Genomic DNA, 25065 nt, shown 5'->3' with positions numbered 1-25065 from the left:
TGTTCAAGCTTTTAACTTGTTTTGGAGCTTCATCAAGCCAGGTATCAGGGTGTCCTCTACAGCGGAAACGCTCAAGGAGAGAATTTGATTGTCTGTCATATTCTTCCTTTGTGCCACAGATGAAAGTCTAAGAAGGTTGGCTGACTGGTAAACCTCTTTAGGGGGAGAGGGTGATAACTGTCAGCTGTCAATACAGTATGTTTATCTGTAGCTGTTCTGTAAACGCTAGTACTTAGAGATTGTCCCTTCTTTGTAACAAGTACATCTAAGAAATGTATAGAATTAATGTTATTTTCCGTAATGAAGGAAATTGATTGTACTCTAGAGTTAATGTAATTAAGCAATTAATTTCATTTAATTTCGGAACACGTCCAGATCATAAAACAATCGTCTATATAGCATGATCTTTGTAAGGATTATTATAAATAAGATCTAATTTGAATTTCCCCATAAATAGATTTGCGTAGTTGGGATCTAATGGAGTTCCCGTTGTTGTTCCAAAAGTCTGTAGATAGTAATATTTCTCAAATAATATATTTTTTTTTTGTAAACACTAGATGTGCAAACTAAATGATATAATTTGTAGGCACATCGCTTAAGCGGTTGGAGAGGAAGAATTTGAAGGCCTCCATACCTCCATCATTCAGACTGTTGGTATATAGGCCCCGTGTCGCTCAGTTGGTAGAGCATGGCGCTTGCAACGCCAGGGTTGTGGGTTCGTTTCCCACGGGGGGGGGGCCAGTATGAAAAATGTATGCACTCACTAACTGTAAGTCGCTCTGGATAAGAGCGTCTGCTAAATGACTAAAATGTAAATGTATAAAGCGATGAGACATCAAGAGGGACTAACCAATCTCCTTCACTAATAACTGGTATATTTTGTAGTTTCATCAGAACGTCAGTGGTGTCTTTTAAATAAGATGTTTGATAAATGTGAAAGTCAACATAACAAGACATTATTTCAGTTAGGGAGCCAATACCTGAAACGACAGGTCTTAATGAAGGGTCTGTGGTGATGTGTGAACCTTAAACAGACCATAAAGGGTTGAGGCTGAAATATATTACAATTCCTGTTCTGACAACCATTTATTTTGTAGTTCTTTTTATTGAGGACTTTATTCACTTCACCGGATTCTGATGCGTTGGTCTGTTGGGTGGGATGTCGTCTCGGAGTGCTGTGCTTAGGTTTCTCAGACAACCAGGTGTAGATGTTCTGCTCCTTTTAGTCGACTGTTGCGCTTGAACTTTCCCAGCTTGAACTTCAGTAGATCGGCTTGGAGGTTATCGATCTTGGATTTGATATTTTGCTGGAGTCTGTCCACTTCTTCTCGATTTTATGTCTGCTCAATGTCCATTTTGCAATCATTGGTAGCTTGTTTTATAGTAGCAAGCTCTCTAGAGAAATGGTGAATGATGAGTAGCATTAGGTTTGATGAGCAGTGATTCAGCACCAGCGTCTCCTCTCCCTATGGACGGCTCCTTTTGGATACGGAAGCCTCCTGGGATTGTACTGTTGTTGTAGTATTCGCTGAGCGTTCTGACGTGGAGCTCTGAGCGAATTTCTCTTCTAGTGTTTCCTTCTCTGGCGCTATGATGATGGTGGTTAAGTCCCCAGGGAGTAGAATTTTCTCAGAGAGAGAGAGAGATAAAAACAACACCACACAGGGATCTTAATACTAGGACTGGAGAAGAACCAGACACCATTATACACAGGGAGACAAACACCAGCATCCCCTCATATCCCCCCAGGATGAACTTTGATGAGAACAACAACAGAAACTGGAACACTGGGTCTGTACGTAGTCAATGGAAGACTACAGGGGGACTGGAACACTGGGGTCTGTACATAGTCAATGGAAGACTACAGGGGACTGGAACACTGGGTCTGTACATAGTCAATGGAAGACTACAGGGGACTGGAACACTGGGTCTGTACATAGTCAATGGAAGACTACAGGGGACTGGAACACTGGGTCTGTACATAGTCAATGGAAGACTACAGGGGACTGGAACACTGGGTCTGTACATAGTCAATGGAAGACTACAGGAGACTGGAACACTGGGTCTGTACGTAGTCAATGGAAGACTACAGGGGACTGGAACACTGGGTCTGTACATAGTCAATGGAAGACTACAGGGGACTGGAACACTGGGTCTGTACATAGTCAATGGAAGACTACAGGGGACTGGAACACTGGGTCTGTACATAGTCAATGGAAGACTACAGGGGACTGGAACACTGGGTCTGTACATAGTCAATGGAAGACTACAGGGGACTGGAACACTGGGTCTGTACATAGTCAATGGAAGACTACAGGGGACTGGAACACTGGGTCTGTACATAGTCAATGGAAGACTACAAGGGGACTGGAACACTGGGTCTGTACATAGTCAATGGAAGACTACAGGGGACTGGAACACTGGGTCTGTACATAGTCAATGGAAGACTACAGGGGACTGGAACACTGGGTCTGTACATAGTCAATGGAAGACTACAGGGGACTGGAACACTGTGTCTGTACATAGTCAATGGAAGGCTACAGGGGACTGGAACACTGGGTCTGTACATAGTCAATGGAAGACTACAGGGGACTGGAACACTGGGTCTGTACATAGTCAATGGAAGACTACAGGGGACTGGAACACTGGGGTCTGTACATAGTCAATGGAAGACTACAGGGGACTGGAACACTGGGTCTGTACATAGTCAATGGAAGACTACAGGGGACTGGAACACTGGGTCTGTACATAGTCAATGGAAGACTACAGGGGACTGGAACACTGGGTCTGTACATAGTCAATGGAAGACTACAGGGGACTGGAACACTGGGTCTGTACATAGTCAATGGAAGACTACAGGGGACTGGAACACTGGGTCTGTACATAGTCAATGGAAGACTACAGGGGACTGGAACACTGGGGTCTGTACATAGTCAATGGAAGACTACAGGGGACTGGAACACTGGGTCTGTACATAGTCAATGGAAGACTACAGGGGACTGGAACACTGGGTCTGTACATAGTCAATGGAAGACTACAGGGGACTGGAACACTGGGTCTGTACATAGTCAATGGAAGGCTACAGGGGACTGGAACACTGGGTCTGTACATAGTCAATGGAAGACTACAGGGGACTGGAACACTGCGTCTGTAATGTCACCAATTGATCATGTTTGGGATGCTCTGGATCGACGTGTACAACAGCGTGTTCCAGTTCCTGCCAATATCCATCAACTTTGCACAGCCATTGAAGAGGAGTGGGACAACATTCCACAGGCCACAATCAACAGCCTGATCAACTCTATGCGAAGGAGATGTGTTGCGCTGCATGAGGCAAATCTTGGTCACACCAGATACTGACTGGTTTTCTGATCCACGCCCCTACCTTTTTCTTTTAAAGGTATCTGTGACCAACAGATGCATATCTGTATTCCCAGTCATGTGAAATCCATAGAATAGGGCCTAATTTATTTATTTAAATTGACTGATTTCCTTTGATGAACTTAAATTAGTAAAATCTTTTGAAATTGTCGCATGTTGCGTTTTATATTTTTGTTCAGTATAGATTTACTACTAAAAGACCCAAATATGATCACTTTTGCAACGAACTGTCAAAATGAAGACTAGAATTGACGTGTTTCACTAAATAACATCTGTTTTATTATTCGTTTTCTTCATGGACGTTATAGAGGACGTTGAACCAGCACTGAGATGTCAGGTCCATTTCTCCCCCAGGTTGAATGACCTGACACCCAGACAGGTGTAAAGAACTTGGGAACCTCCCAGCCACCAGGATAATCACCACATCCTCATGTACTGAACACGTTTATGAATGTTGGAGGTTAATATCCTTGAGAGACCCCTCACTTGGGAATGACTAGACATTGTTTTGTGCAATCGACTGTGTTTTGATGGACTCATGCAGATACAGGAAAACCAATAAAAATGGTAACATTTATTCTAAAATGAGAAGTGTTTCTGGTTTTGAGGCTTGGGCATCTAGTGACTGCAGATTATTCGTCTAATTCCCCTGCAAGAGAGAGAAAGGCATCAATATTACAATGCTGTATTCATTTCATAAAGTGGCCAGTTTATTAGGTACAACACCCCGTTCACGAAAATGGTTCGCTCCTACAAATGGTTTGCTCCTACAGCTAATTTCTTGCAATTCTACTCATTTTACCATAGGGTGGAGAGAGATGTTTGCAGTTTTGAATATGATATCTGAGTTTGAGTGACTAACAACAATCACATTTTCAACATTTTTGATGCCATAATTATAATTATATAAAATATATGCAATGAATTTTCCACCAACGGTTGTGTGTGCCAATGCACCACACAACCAATAAACAAAGCATATTGACTTAGGGCACGTCAATATCATGTTTTGCGTTTTCAACACCACAATAAATAGACAGAACATCCATCCCACCCAACCTTGTAGACTTACCCAGTATCGAAGGCTTGGCTTGACAATCTCTGAATGTCATTCAACTTTTTTGTTTTTTTGTAATTCATCAAATGTCTCCTGCACAGTTTGGATTGATTGATTTTGATTTGTCAATCATTTTTATTGTCTCTCTCTCTCGCTCTCTCTCTCTCTGCCTGTCTCTCTCTCTCTCTCTGCCTGTCTCTCTCTCTCTCTGCCTGTCTCTCTCTCTGCCTGTCTCTCTCTCTCTGCCTGTCTCTCTCTCTCTCTCTCTCTCTCTCTCTCTCTCTGCCTGTCTCTCTCTCTCTCTGCCTGTCTCTCTCTGCCTGTCTCTCTCTCTCTCTCTCTCTCTCTCCTGTCTCTCTATCTCTCTCTTTCTCCTGTCTCCAGTCCTCCTCTGACCCAGTTCTTTGTGGAGTGTGGAGGTCTGGTGAGGACAGACAAGAAGCCTGCTCTGAGTAAGAGCTACCAGAAACTGGTGTCAGACCTCTGGCACAAGAACAGGTACACGTCTCATTCTCACACACATATTTACTTGCTATTATTATATTATAGACAGTTTAGAAGATGTTATGTGGCCAGTTTCTGCAGTCCTGGCCCTACAGGTCACTCTAAAACTTGATTATTTGGTCCCAGAATGTGAATGTAGGGCTCTGATTAATAAATGTGCCCTTGTTTTGATTGATTGTATATATTAGTTGCCCTTTTGAATGGAACGCCATTTGTTTGAAATGTTGTAACTGTTTCTCATAATAAAGCTCTGCTCTGCCTTCTTAACAACACTATCGACATGGCAGGTCCTACAGGCCCTAGTTTTGTCGCACCTGGACTACTGTTGGTCAGGTGCCACAAAGAGGGACTTAGGACAATTACAATATGCATGTACATCTCTCATGGCTCAAAGTGGAGGAGAGATTGACTTCATCACTACTTGCATTTGTGAGAAGTATTAACATGTTGAATGAACCGAGCTGTCTGTTTGAACTACTGGCACACAGCTCGGACACCCATGCATACCCCACAAGACACGCCACCAGAGGTCTCTTCACAGTCCCCATGTCCAGAACAGACTATGGGAGGCGCACAGTACTACATAGAGCCATGACTACATGGAACTCTATTCCACATCAAGTAACTGATGCAAGTTGTAAAATTAGATTTAAAAAACAGATACAAATACACCTCATGAAACAGCGAGGACCGTGAACACACACGCATACACACACAAGGACATATGCACTATGCACAAGCGTATGTAGAGTAGTGACCTGAGGGACCCCAGGAAGAGTAGCTGCTGCCTTGGCAGGAACTAATGGGGATCCATAATAAACCCCAGGAAGAGTAGCTGCTGCCTTGGCAGGAACTAATGGGGATCCATAATAAACCCCAGGAAGAGTAGCTGCTGCCTTGGCAGGAACTAATGGGGATCCATAATAAACCCCAGGAAGAGTAGCTGCTGCCTTGGCAGGAACTAATGGGGATCCATAATAAACCCCAGGAAGAGTAGCTGCTGCCTTGGCAGGAACTAATGGGGATCCATAATAAACCCCAGGAAGAGTAGCTGCTGCCTTGGCAGGAACTAATGGGGATCCATAATAAACCCCAGGAAGAGTAGCCGCTGCCTTGGCAGGAACTAATGGGGATCCATAATAAACCCCAGGAAGAGTAGCCGCTGCCTTGGCAGGAACTAATGGGGATCCATAATAAACCCCAGGAAGAGTAGCTGCTGCCTTGGCAGGAACTAATGGGGATCCATAATAAACCCCAGGAAGAGTAGCTGCTGCCTTGGCAGGAACTAATGGGGATCCATAATAAACCCCAGGAAGAGTAGCTGCTGCCTTGGCAGGAACTAATGGGGATCCATAATAAACCCCAGGAAGAGTAGCTGCTGCCTTGGCAGGAACTAATGGGGATCCATAATAAACCCCAGGAAGAGTAGCTGCTGCCTTGGCAGGAACTAATGGGGATCCATAATAAACCCCAGGAAGAGTAGCCGCTGCCTTGGCAGGAACTAATGGGGATCCATAATAAACCCCAGGAAGAGTAGCCGCTGCCTTGGCAGGAACTAATGGGGATCCATAATAAACCCCAGGAAGAGTAGCCGCTGCCTTGGCAGGAACTAATGGGGATCCATAATAAACCCCAGGAAGAGTAGCTGCTGCCTTGGCAGGAACTAATGGGGATCCATAATAAACCCCAGGAAGAGTAGCTGCTGCCTTGGCAGGAACTAATGGGGATCCATAATAAACCCCAGGAAGAGTAGCTGCTGCCTTGGCAGGAACTAATGGGGATCCATAATAAACCCCAGGAAGAGTAGCTGCTGCCTTGGCAGGAACTAATGGGGATCCATAATAAACCCCAGGAAGAGTAGCTGCTGCCTTGGCAGGAACGAATGGGGATCCATAATAAACCCCAGGAAGAGTAGCTGCTGCCTTGGCAGGAACTAATGGGGATCCATAATAAACCCCAGGAAGAGTAGCTGCTGCCTTGGCAGGAACTAATGGGGATCCATAATAAACCCCAGGAAGAGTAGCTGCTGCCTTGGCAGGAACTAATGGGGATCCATAATAAACCCCAGGAAGAGTAGCTGCTGCCTTGGCAGGAACTAATGGGGATCCATAATAAACCCCAGGAAGAGTAGCTTCTGCCTCGGCAGGAACTAATGGGGATCCATAATAAACCCCAGGAAGAGTAGCTGCTGCCTTGGCAGGAACTAATGGGGATCCATAATAAACCCCAGGAAGAGTAGCTGCTGCCTCGGCAGGAACTAATGGGGATCCATAATAAACCCCAGGAAGAGTAGCTGCTGCCTCGGCAGGAACTAATGGGGATCCATAATAAACCCCAGGAAGAGTAGCTGCTGCCTTGGCAGGAACCAATGGGGATCCATAATAAACCCCAGGAAGAGAAGCTGCTGCCTTGGCAGGAACTAATGGGGATCCATAATAAACCCCAGGAAGAGTAGCTGCTGCCTTGGCAGGAACTAATGGGGATCCATAATAAACACCAGGAAGAGTAGCTGCTGCCTTGGCAGGAACTAATGGGGATCCATAATAAACCCCAGGAAGAGTAGCTGCTGCCTTGGCAGGAACTAATGGGGATCCATAATAAACCCCAGGAAGAGTAGCTGCTGCCTTGGCAGGAACTAATGGGGATCCATAATAAACCCCAGGAAGAGTAGCTGCTGCCTTGGCAGGAACTAATGGGGATCCATAATAAACCCCAGGAAGAGTAGCTGCTGCCTTGGCAGGAACCAATGGGGATCTATAATAAACCCCAGGAAGAGTAGCTGCTGCCTTGGCAGGAACCAATGGGGATCCTTAAATACAAAATTGTTTCTCACATTGCTTGAACTGTTGTTCTCAGGGCACCATTGGGAATGAGACCCTGGTCTCAATGGGTTCCCCTGGTTAAATAAAGGTTAATAATAAAAAACAAATTTAAACTATTCTTGTTCTGTGGTGTTTCAGACAGTCCTAACCTTTTCTTCCCGTGGTGTTTCAGACAGTCCTAACCTTTTCTTCCCGTGGTGTTTCAGACAGTCCTAACCTTTTCTTCCTGTGGTGATTCAGGCCATCCTATGTTGTCCCTACCAGTCTGTTCCAGGGGATCAAGGCTGTTAACCCCATGTTCAGAGGATACTCACAACAGGTAGGTGTCTTCTCTTTGTGTTAATAGGGTTTGTAATAGGTAAAACAGGTGTCTATGAAAGCTACTATTCCCAGGCAGGCAGATAGGCTCTTCTCTGTTACAGAACCAGTAAACTGAAGAATAGGTTCTTTCAACCATGAACTGAGATATGATTAACAGTCTATTTCTCTTTGGGTTGACACCATTCTGTGGTTGATACAGTGTTAGTTCACTGTTTGTTCTGCAGTTTTAGTCAGGGGATATTAATTTGTCACGCTATGCTGCTCTGCTCTGCAAGGCAGGCTGGGAATTATCATCCAGATGAATGGAGGGAGGAACTTCCAGGCTCCTGAGAGAATCAAACTTTATTAGTCAAATGCGCCGAATACAACAGCTGTAGACCTTACAGTGAAATGCTTACTGACAAGCCCTTAACCAACAATGCAGTTTTAAGAAAAATAATAGTTAAGAAAAATATTTACTAAATAAACTAAAGTAAAAAATAAAACAGCAACAATAAAATAAAAAGGCTAAATACAGTGGGTACCGGTAACGAGTCAATGTGCGGGGGCACAGGTTAGTCGAGGTAATTGAGGTAATATGTATATATAGGTAGATTATTATTATTATTATTATTATTATTATTATTATTATTATTATTGTTATTGCCTACCCTTACCACCAGGGGGCGGCCCGTCAGGAAGTCCAGGATCCAGTTACAGAGGGAGTTGTTTAGTCCCAGGGTCCTTAGCTTAGTGATTTGAGCTTTGATGGCATCAGTTGCTGGGACTGCTGGTCTCTGTCCAGTGATCCTGCCGACCAAGCACGGGTCTGTGGAGCTGTTTGGCGTAGCAGCTAGCCTAGCTGCATATCAAGCTAGCAGGGTTTTGTCGAGGGTTTGAACGCAGCCCGCGACGCGGTTAGCCATTGTGGCTGGGACCGCGGATTGTCCCGGGTTTGTGGCTGTCTAGATCCCTGCTGTTTGTTGCTTCCAGTCTTCCCTGTGACCTGTCCTGTCTGGAGCTGAGAGGAGTAACAGGGTAACCTACGATGTTACCATGACAAAGACCAAAGCCAGTGGGACAGAGGTGTCTCTCTATCACAGTTGAAGGATCTTTTAAATGAACAAAAATAGTTCTACAAGCAGTTGTTACAACAACAAGAAAAAATAGCTTCAAGTGTTGTGTCCAAATACTGGTGGATTTAACTAATAAAATACTGGACGACCTGACCAGAGAGGTCCAGGACCTGAAGAACAGCTTGCAGTTCTCCCAGGGTCAGCTCGATGAGTTTAAACAGGAGAACGGCAAGATGACAGCAATCTGTAAGTCATTGAGAGAGGACATCAGTTCTGTGTGTGAATCCATGATAACAATGACGGATGAATCAGATCTCGAGGGACAATCAAGGTGGAACAACATGGTTGTGGACGGAATTGCAAAGTCTCCACATGAGACCTGGACTGAGTCTGAGGACAAAGTGAGGGACATGATCTCTGAGAAACTGAAGATGAACCACAGGAAGACTGAGGTGGAGCGCGCCCACAGGACTGGAAAACCCACCACTGGCCCAGGTGACAGGCCCAGGGCAATAGTCATCAAGTTCCTGAGGTTCAAGGACAAGGTAGCTGTTCTGGAAAGAGCCAAGAACTTGAGAGGAATGTATGTCTTCCTCAACGAGGACTATCCTGAAGCTGTGCGCCAGAAGAGGAAAGAACTTATCCCAGCCATGAAAGCTGACAGAGTGCGTGGGGACATTGCTAACATGCTCTATGACAGGCTCATTGTCCACCCTCCCTCCCAGAAGCCTGGAAGGAATGAGAGAGCCAAGCCTATGGTGTCATAGCTTCAACTCCGCAGCACATACACACCAACTGATTAATGGACTGCTGAATGTATATTGTTTTCTCTTGCTTTGCTCTTTTCAGTATTATGTCTATCTCTGATAAGCTACCCAGAAAAGTGCTGAAAATAGCCCATGCCTTAGAAATAAGGTTCATGAAATCAATAACTTGTTAACATCAGATAACACTCATATTAGCCATTTCTGAGACTCACTTAGATAATTCATTTGATGATACAGCAGTAGCAATACAAGGATATAGCATCTATAGAAGAGACAGGAACACTTATGGGGGAGGTGTTGCGGTATATATTCACAGCTATATCCCTGTAATGCTTAGAGACAAGCTTATATCAAGTGTTATTGAAGTGTTGTTGTAAGGTTCTGTATTTATTTTCTTAGTCAACCTTGTGTTCTTGAACGTAACCCTGTTTCTTTGTGTTCTTGAACGTAGCCCTGTTTCTTTGTGTTCTTGAACGTAGCCCTGTTTCTTTGTGTTCTTGAACGTAGCCCTGTTTCTTTGTGTTCTTGAACGTAGCCCTGTTTCTTTGTGTTCTTGAACGTAGCCCTGTTTCTTTGTGTTCTTGAACGTAGCCCTGTTTCTTTGTGTTCTTGAACGTAGCCCTGTTTCTTTGTGTTCTTGAACGTAGCCCTGTTTCTTTGTGTTCTTGAACGTAGCCCTGTTTCTTTGTGTTCTTGAACGTAGCCCTGTTTCTTTGTGTTCTTGAACGTAGCCCTGTTTCTTTGTGTTCTTGAACGTAGCCCTGTTTCTTTGTGTTCTTGAACGTAGCCCTGTTTGTATGTGTTCTTGAACGTAGCCCTGTTTGTATGTGTTCTTGAACGTAGCCCTGTTTGTATGTGTTCTTGAACGTAGCCCTGTTTGTATGTGTTCTTGAACGTAGCCCTGTTTCTTTGTGTTCTTGAACGTAGCCCTGTTTCTTTGTGTTCTTGAACGTAGCCCTGTTTCTTTGTGTTGTTGAACGTAGCCCTGTTTCTTTGTGTTGTTGAACGTAGCCCTGTTTCTTTGTGTTCTTGAACGTAGCCCTGTTTCTTTGTGTTCTTGAACGTAGCCCTGTTTGTGTTCTTGAACGTAGCCCTGTTTCTTTGTGTTCTTGAACGTAGCCCTGTTTCTTTGTGTTCTTGAACGTAGCCCTGTTTCTTTGTGTTCTTGAACGTAGCCCTGTTTCTTTGTGTTCTTGAACGTAGCCCTGTTTCTTTGTGTTCTTGAACGTAGCCCTGTTTGTATGTGTTCTTGAACGTAGCCCTGTTTGTATGTGTTCTTGAACGTAGCCCTGTTTGTATGTGTTCTTGAACGTAGCCCTGTTTGTATGTGTTCTTGAACGTAGCCCTGTTTCTTTGTGTTCTTGAACGTAGCCCTGTTTCTTTGTGTTCTTGAACGTAGCCCTGTTTCTTTGTGTTGTTGAACGTAGCCCTGTTTCTTTGTGTTGTTGAACGTAGCCCTGTTTCTTTGTGTTCTTGAACGTAGCCCTGTTTCTTTGTGTTCTTGAACGTAGCCCTGTTTGTGTTCTTGAACGTAGCCCTGTTTCTTTGTGTTCTTGAACGTAGCCCTGTTTCTTTGTGTTCTTGAACGTAGCCCTGTTTCTTTGTGTTCTTGAACGTAGCCCTGTTTCTTTGTGTTCTTGAACGTAGCCCTGTTTCTTTGTGTTCTTGAACGTAGCCCTGTTTCTTTGTGTTCTTGAACGTAGCCCTGTTTCTTTGTGTCTTGAACGTAGCCCTGTTTCTTTGTGTTCTTGAACGTAGCCCTGTTTCTTTGTGTCTTGAACGTAGCCCTGTTTCTTTGTGTTCTTGAACGTAGCCCTGTTTCTTTGTGTTCTTGAACGTAGCCCTGTTTCTTTGTGTTCTTGAACGTAGCCCTGTTTCTTTGTGTTCTTGAACGTAGCCCTGTTTCTTTGTGTCTTGAACGTAGCCCTGTTTCTTTGTGTTCTTGAACGTAGCCCTGTTTTTTGTGTTCTTGAACGTAGCCCTGTTTCTTTGTGTTCTTGAACGTAGCCCTGTTTCTTTGAGTTCTTGAACGTAGCCCTGTTTCTTTGTGTTCTTGAACGTAGCCCTGTTTCTTTGTGTTCTTGAACGTAGCCCTGTTTCTTTGTGTCCTTGAACGTAGCCCTGTTTCTTTGTGTTCTTGAACGTAGCCCTGTTTCTTTGTGTTCTTGAACGTAGCCCTGTTTCTTTGTGTTCTTGACCGTAGCCCTGTTTCTTTGTGTTCTTGAACGTAGCCCTGTTTCTTTGTGTTCTTGAACGTAGCCCTGTTTCTTTGTGTTCTTGAACGTAGCCCTGTTTCTTTGTGTTCTTGAACGTAGCCCTGTTTCTTTGTGTCTTGAACGTAGCCCTGTTTCTTTGTGTCTTGAACGTAGCCCTGTTTCTTTGTGTTCTTGAACGTAGCCCTGTTTCTTTGTGTTCTTGAACGTAGCCCTGTTTCTTTGTGTTCTTGAACGTAGCCCTGTTTCTTTGTGTTCTTGAACGTAGCCCTGTTTCTTTGTGTTCTTGAACGTAGCCCTGTTTCTTTGTGTCTTGAACGTAGCCCTGTTTCTTTGTGTTCTTGAACGTAGCCCTGTTTCTTTGTGTTCTTGAACGTAGCCCCTGTTTCTTTGTGTTCTTGAACGTAGCCCTGTTTCTTTGTGTCCTTGAACGTAGCCCTGTTTCTTTGTGTTCTTGAACGTAGCCCTGTTTCTTTGTGTTCTTGAACGTAGCCCTGTTTCTTTGTGTTCTTGAACGTAGCCCTATTTCTTTGTGTCCTTGAACGTAGCACTGTTTCTTTGTGTTGTTGAACGTAGCCCTGTTTCTTTGTGTTCTTGAACGTAGCCTTGTCTCTTTGTGTTCTTGAACGTAGCCCTGTTTCTTTGTGTTCTTGAACGTAGCCCTGTTTCTTTGTGTTCTTGAACGTAGCCCTGTTTCTTTGTGTTCTTGAACGTAGCCCTGTTTCTTTGTGTTCTTGAACGTAGCCCTGTTTCTTTGTGTTCTTGAACGTAGCCCTGTTTCTTTGTGTTCTTGAACGTAGCCCTGTTTCTTTGTGTCTTGAACGTAGCCCTGTTTCTTTGTGTTCTTGAACGTAGCCCTGTTTTTTTGTGTTCTTGAACGTAGCCCTGTTTCTTTGTGTTCTTGAACGTAGCCCTGTTTCTTTGAGTTCTTGAACGTAGCCCTGTTTCTTTGTGTTCTTGAACGTAGCCCTGTTTCTTTGTGTTCTTGAACGTAGCCCTGTTTCTTTGTGTCCTTGAACGTAGCCCTGTTTCTTTGTGTTCTTGAACGTAGCCCTGTTTCTTTGTGTTCTTGAACGTAGCCCTGTTTCTTTGTGTTCTTGAACGTAGCCCTGTTTCTTTGTGTTCTTGAACGTAGCCCTGTTTCTTTGTGTTCTTGAACGTAGCCCTGTTTCTTTGTGTTCTTGAACGTAGCCCTGTTTCTTTGTGTCTTGAACGTAGCCCTGTTTCTTTGTGTCTTGAACGTAGCCCTGTTTCTTTGTGTTCTTGAACGTAGCCCTGTTTCTTTGTGTTCTTGAACGTAGCCCTGTTTCTTTGTGTTCTTGAACGTAGCCCTGTTTCTTTGTGTTCTTGAACGTAGCCCTGTTTCTTTGTGTCTTGAACGTAGCCCTGTTTCTTTGTGTTCTTGAACGTAGCCCTGTTTCTTTGTGTTCTTGAACGTAGCCCTGTTTCTTTGTGTTCTTGAACGTAGCCCTGTTTCTTTGTGTCCTTGAACGTAGCCCTGTTTCTTTGTGTTCTTGAACGTAGCCCTGTTTCTTTGTGTTCTTGAACGTAGCCCTGTTTCTTTGTGTTCTTGAACGTAGCCCTGTTTCTTTGTGTCCTTGAACGTAGCCCTGTTTCTTTGTGTTGTTGAACATAGCCCTGTTTCTTTGTGTTCTTGAACGTAGCCCTGTTTCTTTGTGTTCTTGAACGTAGCCCTGTTTCTTTGTGTTCTTGAACGTAGCCCTGTTTCTTTGTGTTCTTGAACGTAGCCCTGTCTTTCATTTTTGTTCATTGATTCCACCTGTGTTAGTTACTCACCTGGTCTCATCAGCTCCTTATTTAGTTCAGTTCTTTCTGTTTGTGCCTTGTGAGGTATTGTTCGGTTTGACTCTACTAAGCCTTTTCCTAGCTCGTTTGTGTGGTCCTCTGTAGCTCAGCTGGTAGAGCACGGCGCTTGTAACGCTAAGGTAGTGGGTTTGATCCCCGGGACCACCCATACACAAAAAAATCTTTGGATAAAAGTGTCTGCTAAATGGCATATTATTATTATTATTGTTATTATTATTATTATAACCTGTTATAGCCTTCAGTCCTAGTTTTTGATTCTCCTGCCTGTTTGTCTACCTGTGTATGACCATTGCCTGCCTGTGACCACGATTCCTGGTTTCTGTGAAGGTGAAATAAACCACCAAGTGCGAACAGTCGGTATGTAAATAATATGTGTGAAATGCTTGATAGTGTATGTGATTTAAACAGAGAGGTCTACTTTCTTGGGGACCTGAAATATTGACTGGTTTTCATCAAGCTGTCCGCTCAAGAGGAAGCTTCTCACTGTAACCAGTGCCTGTAATCTGGTTCAGGTTATTAATCAACCTACCAGGGTGTTTACAAACACTACAGGAACAAGATCATCCACATGTATCGATCACATTTTTACTAATACTGTATTACTTTGTTCTAAAGCTGTATCCGTACCCATTGGATGCAGTGATCACAATATAGTGGCTATATCCAGGAAAGCCAAAGTTCCAAAAGCTGGGCCTAAAATAGTGTATAAGAGATCATATAAAAGATTTTGACTATAAGGAGCCACCAGGCACTGCACTTTATTTTGGGTACTTTTACCTCTTTTTCTCCCCAATTTCGTGATATCCAATTAGTAGTTAGTCTTGTTCCATCGCTGCAACTCCCGTACGGACTCGGGAGAGGCGAAGGTCAAGAGCCATGCGTCCTCCGAAACACGACCCTGCCAAGCCGCACTGCTTCTTGACACACTGCTTGCTTAACCCGGAATCCAGCCGCACCAATGTGTCGGAGGAAACACTGTCCAGCTGGTGACCGAAGTCAGCTTGCAGGCGCCCAGCCCACCACAAGGAGTCGCTAGAGCGCGATGGGACAAGGAAATCCCGGCCGGCCAAACCCTCCCCTAACCCGGACGACGCTGGGTCAATTGTGCGCCGCATCATGGGTCTCCCGGTCACGGGCCGGCTGTGACACAGCCTGGGATCGAACCCGGGTCTGTAGTGACGCCTCAAGCTCTGCGATGCAGTGCCTTAGACCGCTCGGGAGGCCCCCAGTTGCAGCACTTGATGAATTTATGAAATTGCTTCTTCCAATTATTGATAAACATGCACCTGTTAAGAAACTGACTGTTAGAACTGTTAAGGCTCCATGGATTGATGAGGAATTGAAAAACTGTCTGGTTGAAAGAGACGGGGCAAAAGGAGTGGCTAATAAGGCTGGCTGCACATCTGACTGGCTGACTTACAGCAAACTGAGAAATTATGTGACTAAACTCAACAAAAGAAGAAGAAACTGTCTTATGAAGCCAAGATCAATGATATAAAGAATGATGGAAAAAAACGTTGGAGTACTTGAAATGATGGGCAGAAAGACTAATTCAACTCCATCTTTCATCGAATCAGATGGCTTATTCATCACAAAACCGTTTGATGTTGCCAATTATTTTAATGATTCCTTCATTGGCAAAGTGGGCAAACTTAGGCAGGAAATGCCAACAACGTATTCATGCATGAAAAAAACAAATAATTAAAGAAATGCATTGCAAGTTTGAAAATGTGTAATGTTAGTGTGGGATAGGTGGAAAAATTATTGGTATCGACAAACCTCCTGGCATTGACAACTTAGATGGAAAGCTACTGAGGATGGTAGCTGACTATAGCCACTCCTATCTGTCATATCTTTAATCTGAGCCTAGAGGAAAGTCTTTGTCCTTAGGCCTGGAGGGAAGCCAAAGTAATTCCGTTACCAAAGAGTGGTAAAGCGGCCTTTACTGGTTCTAACAGCAGACCTATCAGCTTGCTGCCAGCTCTTAGCAAACTGTTGGAAAAAATTGTGTTTGACCAAATACAATGCTGTTTCTCTGTAAACAAATTAACAACAAACTTTCAGCATGCTTATAGAGAAGGGCACTAAACATGTACTGCACTGACACAAATGACTGATGATTGGTTGAAGGAAATTGATAAGAAGAAGATTGTGGGAGCTGTACTGTTAGATTTCAGTGCAGCCTTTGACATTATTGACCATAACCCGTTGTTGAAAAAAACATATGTGTTATGGCTTTTCAACCTCTGCCATATCGTGGATTCAGAGCTATTCTATCTAATATAACTCAAAGGGTTTTCTTTAATGGAAGCTTCTCTAATGTAAAGTGTGGTGTACCGCAGGGCAGCTCTCTAGGCCCTCTACTCTTTTCTATTTTTACCAATGACCTTTCCACTGGTATTTAACAAAGCCTGTGTGTCCATGTATGCTGATGATTCAACCATATACGCATCAGAAACCACAGCTAATGAAGTCACTGAAACCCTTAACAAAGAGTTGCAGTCTGTTTTGGAATGGGTGGCCAGTAATAAACTGGTCCTGAACATCTCTAAAACTAAGAGCATTGTACTTGGTACAAATCATTCCCTAAGTTCTAGACCTCAGTTGAATCTGGTAATGAATGGTGTGGCTGTTGAACAAGTTGAGGAGACTAAATTACTTGGCATTACCTTCGATTGTTAACTGTCATGGTCAAAACGTATACAGTGCCTTGCAAAAGTATTAATCTCTCTTGGCGTTTTTCCTATTTTGTTGCATTACAACCTGTATTTTCAATTGATTTTTATTTGGACATACACAAAATAGTCCAAATTGGTGAAGTGAAATAAAAAAAAAATCTTTCAAAAAATTGAAAAGAAATTATAATGGAAAAGTGGTGCGTGCATATGTATTCACCCCCTTTGCTATGAAGCCCCTAAATAAGATCTGGTGCAACCAATTACCTTCAGAAGTCACATAATTAGTTAGATTGCACACAGGTGGACTTTATTTAAGTGTCACATGATCTGTCACATGATCTCAGTATATATACACCTGTTCTGAAAGGCCCCAGAGTCTGCAACACCACTAAGCAAGGGGCACCACCAAGCAAGCGGCACCATGAAGACCAAGGAGCTCTCCAAACAGGTCAGGGACAAAGTTGTGGAGAAGTACAGATCAGGGTTGGGTTATAAAAAATATCCGAAACTTTGAACATCCCACGGAGCACCATTAAATCCATTATTAAAAAATGGAAAGAATATGGCACCACAACAAACCTGCCAAGAGAGGGCCACCGACCAAAACTCACGGACCAGGCAAGGAGGGCATTAATCAGAGAGGCAACAAAGAGACCAAAGATAACCCTAAAGGAGCTGCAAAGCTCCACAGCGGAGATTGGAGTATCTGTCCATAGGACCACTTTAAGCCCTACAGTCCACAGAGCTGGGCTTTACGGAAGAGTGGCCAGAAAAAAGCCATTGCTTAAAGAAAAAAAATAAGCAAAGACGTTTGGTGTTTGCCAAAATGCATGTGGCAGACTCCCCAAACATATGGAAGAAGGTACTCTCGTCAGATGAGACTAAAATTGAGCTTTTTGTCCATCAAGGAAAATGCTATGTCTGGCGCAAACCCAACACCTCTCATCACCCCGAGAACACCATCCCCACAGTGAAGCATGGTGGTGGCAGCATCATGCTATGGGGATGTTTTTCATTGGCAGGGACTGGGAAACTGGTCAGAATTGAAGGAATGATGGATGGCGCTAAATACAGGGAAATTCTTGAGGGAAACCTGTGTCAGTCTTCCAGAGATTTGAGACTGGGACGGAGGTTCACCTTCCAGCAGGACAATGACCCTAAGCATACTGCTAAAGCAACACTTGAGTGGTTTTAAGGTGAAACATTTTAAATGTCTTGGAATGGCCTAGTCAAAGCCCAGACCTCAATCCAATTGAGAATCTGTGGTATGACTTAAAGATTGCTGTACACCAGCGCAACCCATCCAACTTGAAGGAGCTGGAGCAGTTTTTGCCAAACTTATAGAGACATACCCCAAAAGACTTGTAGCTGTAATTGCTGCAAAAGGTGGCTCTACAAAGTATTGACTTTGGGGGGGGTGTGTCTTATTTCTTGTTTGTTTCACAATAAAACATATTTTGATCTTCAAAGTGGTAGGCATGTTGTGTAAATCAAATGATCCAGGTTGTAAGGCAACAAAATAGGAAAAATGCCAAGGGTGGGTGAATACTTTCGCAAGCCACTGTAGATTCAATGGTTGTAAAGATAGGGAGAGGTTTGTCTGTAATAAAGAGATATTCTGCTTTTTTGACACCACACTCCAAAAAGCAAGTTCTGCAGGCTCTAGTTTTGTCTTGATTATCTTGATTATCGTCCAGTCGTGTGGTCGAGTGCTGCAAGGAAAGACCTAGTTAATCTGCAGCTGGCCCAGAACAGAGCGGCGCGTCTTGCTCTTCATTGTAATCAGAGGGCTGAAATAAATACTATGCAGGCCAGTCTCTCTTGACTAAGAGTTGAGGAGAGACTGACTGCATGACTTCTTTTTATAAGAAACATTCATTTGTTGAAAATCCGAAATTGTTTGCATAGTCAATTTACACCCAGCACTGACACACACACTTACCCCACCAGACATACCACCAGGGGTCTTTTCACAGTCCCCAAATCCAGAAATTCAAGAAAGCGTACAGAATTATATAGAGCCATTATTGCATGGAACTCTGTTCCATCTCATATTGCTCAAATAAACAGCAGAACTGGTTTCAAAAAACAGATAATGCAACACCTCACGGCACAACGCCTCTCTCCTTTTTGACCTAGATAGTTTGTGTGTATTTATTGATGTGTAGGAAACGTGTGCCTTTAAAAAAGAAATGTATGTAGTTGTGTCCTTGAACTGTTCTTGTCTATTAATGTTCTGTATTATGTCATGTTTCATATTTTGTGTAAAAAAATAGCTGCTGCTTTTGCAACAATGGGGATCCTAATAAAATATCAAATACCAAATGGTGTTGAACGCTGAGCTGTATTCAATTAACAACATTCTCACGTAGGTGTTCCTTTTGTCCAGGTGGGAAAGGGCAGTGTGGAGTGCAATAGAGATTGCATCATCTGTGGATCTGTTGGGGCGGTATGCAAATTGGAGTGGGTCCAGGGTTTCTGGGATGATGGTGTTGATGTGAGCCATGACCAGCCTTTCAAAGCACTTCATGGCTACAGACGTGAGTGCTACGGGTCGATAGTCATTTAGGCAGGTTACCTTAGTGTTCTTGGGCACAGGGACTATGGTGGTCTGCTTGAAACATGTAGGTATTACAGACTCTGCCAAGGACAGGTTGAAAATGTCAGTGAAGACACTTGCCAGTTGGTCCGCGCATGCTCTGAGTACACGTCCTGGTAATCCGTCTGGCCCAGCGGCCTTGTGAATGTTGACCTGTTTAAAGGTCTTACTCACATCAGCTACGGCGATCGTGATCACAAAGTCGCCCGGAACAGCTGGTGCTCTCATGTATGCTTCAGTGTTGCTTCCCTCGAAGCGCGCATAGAAGTCATTTAGCTCGTCTGGTAGGCTTATGTGACTGGGCAGCTCGCGGCTGGGCTTCCCTTTGTAGTCCGTAATAGTTTGCAAGCCCTGCCACATCCGACGAGTGTCGGAGCTGGTGTAGTAGGATTAAATCTTAGTCCTGTACTTACGCTTTGCCTGTTTGATGGTTTGTCTGAGGGCATAACGGGATTTCTTATAAGCGTCCGGGTTAGAGTCCCGCACCTTGAAAGCGGCAGCTCTACCCTTTAGGTCAGTGCGGATGTTTCCTGTAATCCATGGCTTCTGGTTGGGGTATGTACTGTACGTACGGTCACTGTGGGGACGTCATCGTCAATGCACTTATTAATGATGCCGGTGACTGAGGTGGTGTACTCCTCAATGCCATTGGATGAGTCCCGGAACTTATTACAGTCTGTGCTAGCAAAACAGTCCTGTAGCTTAGCATCTGCGTCTTTTCAGGAGACTGAAAAGATTTGGCATAGGTCCCCAGATCCTCAAAAAGTTCTACAGCTGCACCATTGAGAGCATCCTGACCGGTTGAATCACCGCCTGGTATGGCAACTGCTCAGCATTTGATCTTAAGGTGCTACAGAGGGTAGTGCGTACGGCCCAGTAAATTTGTTTTACCTTTATTTAACTAGGCAAGTCAGTTAAGAACAAATTATTATTTACAATGACGGCCTACACTGGCCAAACCCGGACGACGCTGGGCCAATTGTGCGCTGCCCTATGGGACTCCCAATTACGGCCGGTTGTGATACAGCCTGGAATCGAACCAGGGGGTCTGTAGTGACGCCTCAAGCACTGAGATGCAGTGCCTTAGACCGCTGCGCCACTCGGGAGCCCACATCACTGGGGCCAAGCTTCCTGCCATCCAGGACCTCTATACCAGGCGGTGTCAGAGGAAGGCCCAAAAAATTGCCAAAGACTCCAGTCACCCTAGTCATAGACTGATCTCTCTGCTACCGCACGGCAAGTGGTACCGGAGCGCCAAGTCTAGGTCCAAAAGGCTCCTTAACAGCTTCTACCCCCAAGCCATAAGACTGCTAAACAATTAATCAAATGGCTACCCAGACTATTTACATTGACCCCCTGTACCCTGCACATTGATTCCGTACCGGTACCCCCTGTATATAGCCTCATTATTGTACTTTATTTTTTATTTTTATTTTTTACTTAACTCTATTTCTTGAACTGCATTGTTGGTTAAGGGCTCGTAAGTAAGCATTTCACGGTAAGGTCAACACCTGTTGTATTCGGCGCATGTGACAAATACGATTTGATTTGATCTGACCACTTCCGTATTGAGCATTGCACTGGTACTTCTTTAGTTGTTGCTTGTAAGCAGGAATCAGGAGGATAGAATTATGGTCAGATTTGCCAAATGGAGGGTGAGGGAGAGCTTTGTATGCGTCTCTGTGTGTGGAGTAAAGGTGGTCTAGAGTTTTTTTTCCTCTGGTTGCACATTTAACATGCTGGTAGAACGGATTTAAGTTTCCCTGCATTAATGTCCCCGGCCACTAGGAGCGCCGCCTCTGGATGAGCATTTTCTTGTTTGCTTATGGCCTTATACAGCTCGTTGAGTGCGGTCTTAGTGCCAGCATCGGTTTGTGGTGGTAAATAGACAGCTTCGAAAAATATAGATGAAAACTCTCTGTGTAGATGAAAACTCTCGCAAGGGCTAGCCTAGCATGTTAGATTAGAAATTATTTCATGAAGTTGGACTCGCGCATTCATGCTAGTAGGCCCCACTTCTTAATTTGAAAAACAAGCAAACTGCACAGTACAGTAATATTGATGTGCCCTTATAAGCCAGGACTCTGAGGAAACAGCTCCATGATGAACTATATAATTATAACTATATAACTTCATACTTATATAATTATAAATATAATCTAAACCTCCAATAATATCTACAATGAGTGGACAAAACATTAGGAACACCTTCCTAATATTGAGTTGCACCCCCCTTTTCTCGTCAGAACAGCCTCAATTCATCAGGGCATGGACTCTACAAGGTGTCAAAAGCGTTCCACAGGGATGCTGGGCCATGTTGACTCCAATGCTTCTCACAGTTGTCAAGTTGGCTGGTGGTGGATCTCTACTCCGAATAGCTCGTTCCATCTCATCCCACAGATGCTCAGTTGGATTGAGATCTGGTGACTGGGCAGGCCCCTGCAGTAAGCTGAATTCACTGTCATGTTCATGGAACCATTCCTGGACAGTCCTAGCCTTGTGGCATTGGGGCATTATCCTGCTGAAAACAACAATTCGCAGATGGATACACTGCTGCCATAAAGGGATGCACCTGATCGGCAATGATGTTCAGATATCCACTGAAACGTTGCTCCATTTTTATCAAGGGGCCCAATGTGTGCCATTAAAACACACCCCACACCATCACACCACCAGCCTGCAATGTTGACATGCGGCATGATGGATGCATGTACTCGTGGTTTTCTCCATACCCTAGTCTTCCCATCAGGGTGAAACAGCAGGAACCGGGATTCATCAGACCAATGAATGCTTTTCCAATTCTCCAGTGTTTTAGTGCCTTAGCCCACTGCAACCGCATTATCTTGTTTTTTTGCTGAAAGAAGTGGAACTATTTAAGGTCGTCGGCTGCCATACCCTATTTGTGTCGAGGTACGACGAGTTGTGCATTCTTTTATGGGTCTTTGGGCACCAACGTTGTACTGGACTGGCAGTCGACTAACTGTAGCCCGTCTGTTGCTCTGCACTATTCGTGTCAGCCTCCTTTGTCCTCTTTCATCAATGACCCGTTTTTGACCACTGGCCTGCCGTTGGCTGGATGTCGTTTGGGTGGTTCTTGATACACACGGGAAACTGTTGAGCGTGAAAATCCCAGCAGCGTTACAGTTCTTGACACAAACCGGTGCGCCTGGCACCTACTACCATTCCCTGTTCAAAGGCACTTAAATATTTTGTCTTGCCCATTCACCCTCTGAATGGCACACATACACAATCCATGTCTCAAGGCTGTCTCCTCCCCTTCATCTATATTGATTTGAAGTGACATCAATAAGGGATCATAGCTTTCACCTGGATTCACCTGGTCAGTCTATGTCATGGAAAGAGCAGGTGTTCCTAATGTTTTGTACACTCAATGTGTATCTGTAGGACAGTATATTCTAACTATATATTATCTATATCTACATTAGGACTCTCAAGAGTTCCTGCGCTGTCTGATGGACCAGCTCCACGAGGAACTGAAGGAGCCGCTGGCCGAGCCCCCCGACAACGACCTACACTCTCACGCCATCGCCATGGACGACGGCCCCGACGACGACAGCCCCAGCCAGTCGGACAACGACTTCCAGTCGTGCGAGTCGTGCGGCAGCAGCGAGCGGGCGGACAGCGAGGGCCAGGGTGGGAGCGGAGACGGGCAGGCGGCGCCATCGGGGGAGGAGTCTAAGGAAGCGGAGATGCTGATCCCTGATGGGCCTGACTCCTCCCTCTCCTCCGGCCAGACCAATAGGGAGTGGCAGAAAGAGAAGAACCTGATCAACGACCTCTACCGGGGGTCGGGGGGCGCGGGGCCTTCAGGGGGAGACCTGGATAAAGACGTGGATGCCACTCCCACCAACGAGGCCACGCCCATCAGCAACCAGGGGGCAATCAAAGTCCAGATAGAGGGACGCATGGCTGGTAGGTACACCATGAATGGATGAATGATTGAAGGGAATAATTAATTCAGGGATGGAGTGAGTGAATGAATCAAGTACGCCATCACATCAGACTAGGTCTCCTGTAGAACTCAAGACTGTGGTAGCCCATTGAGTTAAAGCCTGGTGTCATCATTTGTAGCTGGTAAACATACACTACAGTTCAAACGTTTGGGGTCACTTAGAAATGTCCTTGTTTTCGAAAGAAAAGCTATTTATTTTGTCCATTAAAATAACATCAAGTTGATCAGAAATACAGTGTAGACATTGTTAATGTTGTAAATGGCTATTGTAGCTGGAATCGGCTGACTTTTAATGGAATATCTACATAGGCGTACAGAGGCCCATTATCAGCAACCATCAGTCCTGTGTTCCAATGGCATGTTGTGTTTGCTAATCCAAGTTTATCATTTTAAAAGGCTAATTGATCATTAGAAAACCCTTTTGCAATTATGTTAGCACAGCTGAAAACTGTTGTGCTGAATAAAGAAGCAATAAAACTGGCCTTCTTGAGACTAGTTGAGTATCTGGAGCATCAGCAATTGTGGGTTCGATTACAGGTTCAAAATGGTCAGAAACAAATAACTTTCTTCTGAAACTCGTCAGTCTATTCTTGTTCTTAGAAATGAAGGCTATTCCATGCGAGAAATTGCCAAGAAACTACTTCACCTATTGAAGTTAAAGGCACTGATTGTAAGTTGTTCTGGATAAGAGCGTCTGCTAAATGACTGAAATATAAAGGTAACTAACGGTCTCCTCTCTGTTCCCAGAGGTTCAGGTAGTGTCCAGAAGCAACCGATCCCAGAGTCCAATCCCCATGGAGGGACACTGCCTCACCAAGATCTCCTCCAGCCCCCCCAAGACTAACTCTGTCTGGCCAGGAATATCCTCCAGCCCCCCCAAGACTAACACTGTCTGGCCAGGAATGTCCTCCAGCCATAAGAAAGGTACAGTGTGAATATGAAAATGTATTTTGTGAGGCCAGCGCTAAATGAAAATGCACAAAAGCAACAATACAGAACACAGTCATTACAGTATCTATCATCGAGCAGTTCAATCAAATCCGCACAGTAGTTATGCAGCATTCACACACTGCCTCTCTGACTCACTCTCTCTCTGCAGTGACCTCACTCTCCTCAGCAAAGAGCCAGAAGTACCGCAGTGTGATATCAGACGTGTTTGATGGGACCATTGTCAGCTCAGTGCAGTGTCTGACCTGTGATAGGGTGAGTAGTCTGTCTAGCCACCTTGTGGGGCTCCTTCCTCCTCTCTGCCTTCACCCTCTCACCCCTCTGTTAACCTGACTCGCGTCTCTCTGCCTCTGCCTTCACCCTCTCACCCCTCTGTTAACCTGACTCTCGTCTCTCTGCCTCTGCCTTCACCCTCTCACCCCCCTGTTAACCTGACTCTCGTCTCTCTGCCTCTGCCTTCACCCTCTCACCCCCCTGTTAACCTGACTCTCGTCTCTCTGCCTCTGCCTTCACCCTCTCACCCCCTGTTAACCTGACTCCGTCTCTCTGCCTCTGCCTTCACCCTCTCACCCCCCTGTTAACCTGACTCTCGTCTCTCTGCCTCAGCCTTCACCCTCTCACCCCCCTGTTAACCTGACTCGCGTCTCTCTGCCTCAGCCTTCACCCTCTCACCCCTCTGTTAACCTGACTCTCGTCTCTCTGCCTCTGCCTTCACCCTCTCACCCCCCTGTTAACCTGACTCTCGTCTCTCTGCCTCTGCCTTCACCCTCTCACCCCTCTGTTAACCTGACTCTCGTCTCTCTGCCTCTGCCTTCACCCTCTCACCCCCCTGTTAACCTGACTCTCGTCTCTCTGCCTCAGCCTTCACCCTCTCACCCCTCTGTTAACCTGACTCTCGTCTCTCTGCCTCAGCCTTCACC

At 44.8% G+C, this 25065-nt stretch overlaps 1 protein-coding gene across 2 annotated transcripts in view; it reads left to right on the top strand.

The window, feature by feature from the left end:
- LOC121580542 (ubiquitin carboxyl-terminal hydrolase 33-like) overlaps positions 1–25065 on the top strand; it is a 70333-nt gene that overhangs the window by 29071 nt on the left and 16197 nt on the right. For both annotated transcript variants that reach the window (XR_006658221.1, XM_041895481.2), the window contains exons 8-12: positions 4823–4936; positions 8005–8083; positions 22671–23157; positions 23945–24121; positions 24297–24400. Coding sequence is in view for 1 of the 2 variants with exons in the window: in XM_041895481.2 (XP_041751415.1) it covers positions 4823–4936; positions 8005–8083; positions 22671–23157; positions 23945–24121; positions 24297–24400 (961 nt within the window). In the remaining variant the exon portion in view is untranslated. The remainder of the gene's footprint in view (positions 1–4822; positions 4937–8004; positions 8084–22670; positions 23158–23944; positions 24122–24296; positions 24401–25065) is intronic.

The sequence above is a fragment of the Coregonus clupeaformis genome, unplaced genomic scaffold, assembly GCF_020615455.1.
Source record: "Coregonus clupeaformis isolate EN_2021a unplaced genomic scaffold, ASM2061545v1 scaf0105, whole genome shotgun sequence".
NCBI lineage: Eukaryota > Metazoa > Chordata > Actinopteri > Salmoniformes > Salmonidae > Coregonus > Coregonus clupeaformis.
The sequence above is the reverse complement of the archived record's forward strand: the minus strand, read 5'-3'. Positions and strand labels throughout refer to the sequence as shown.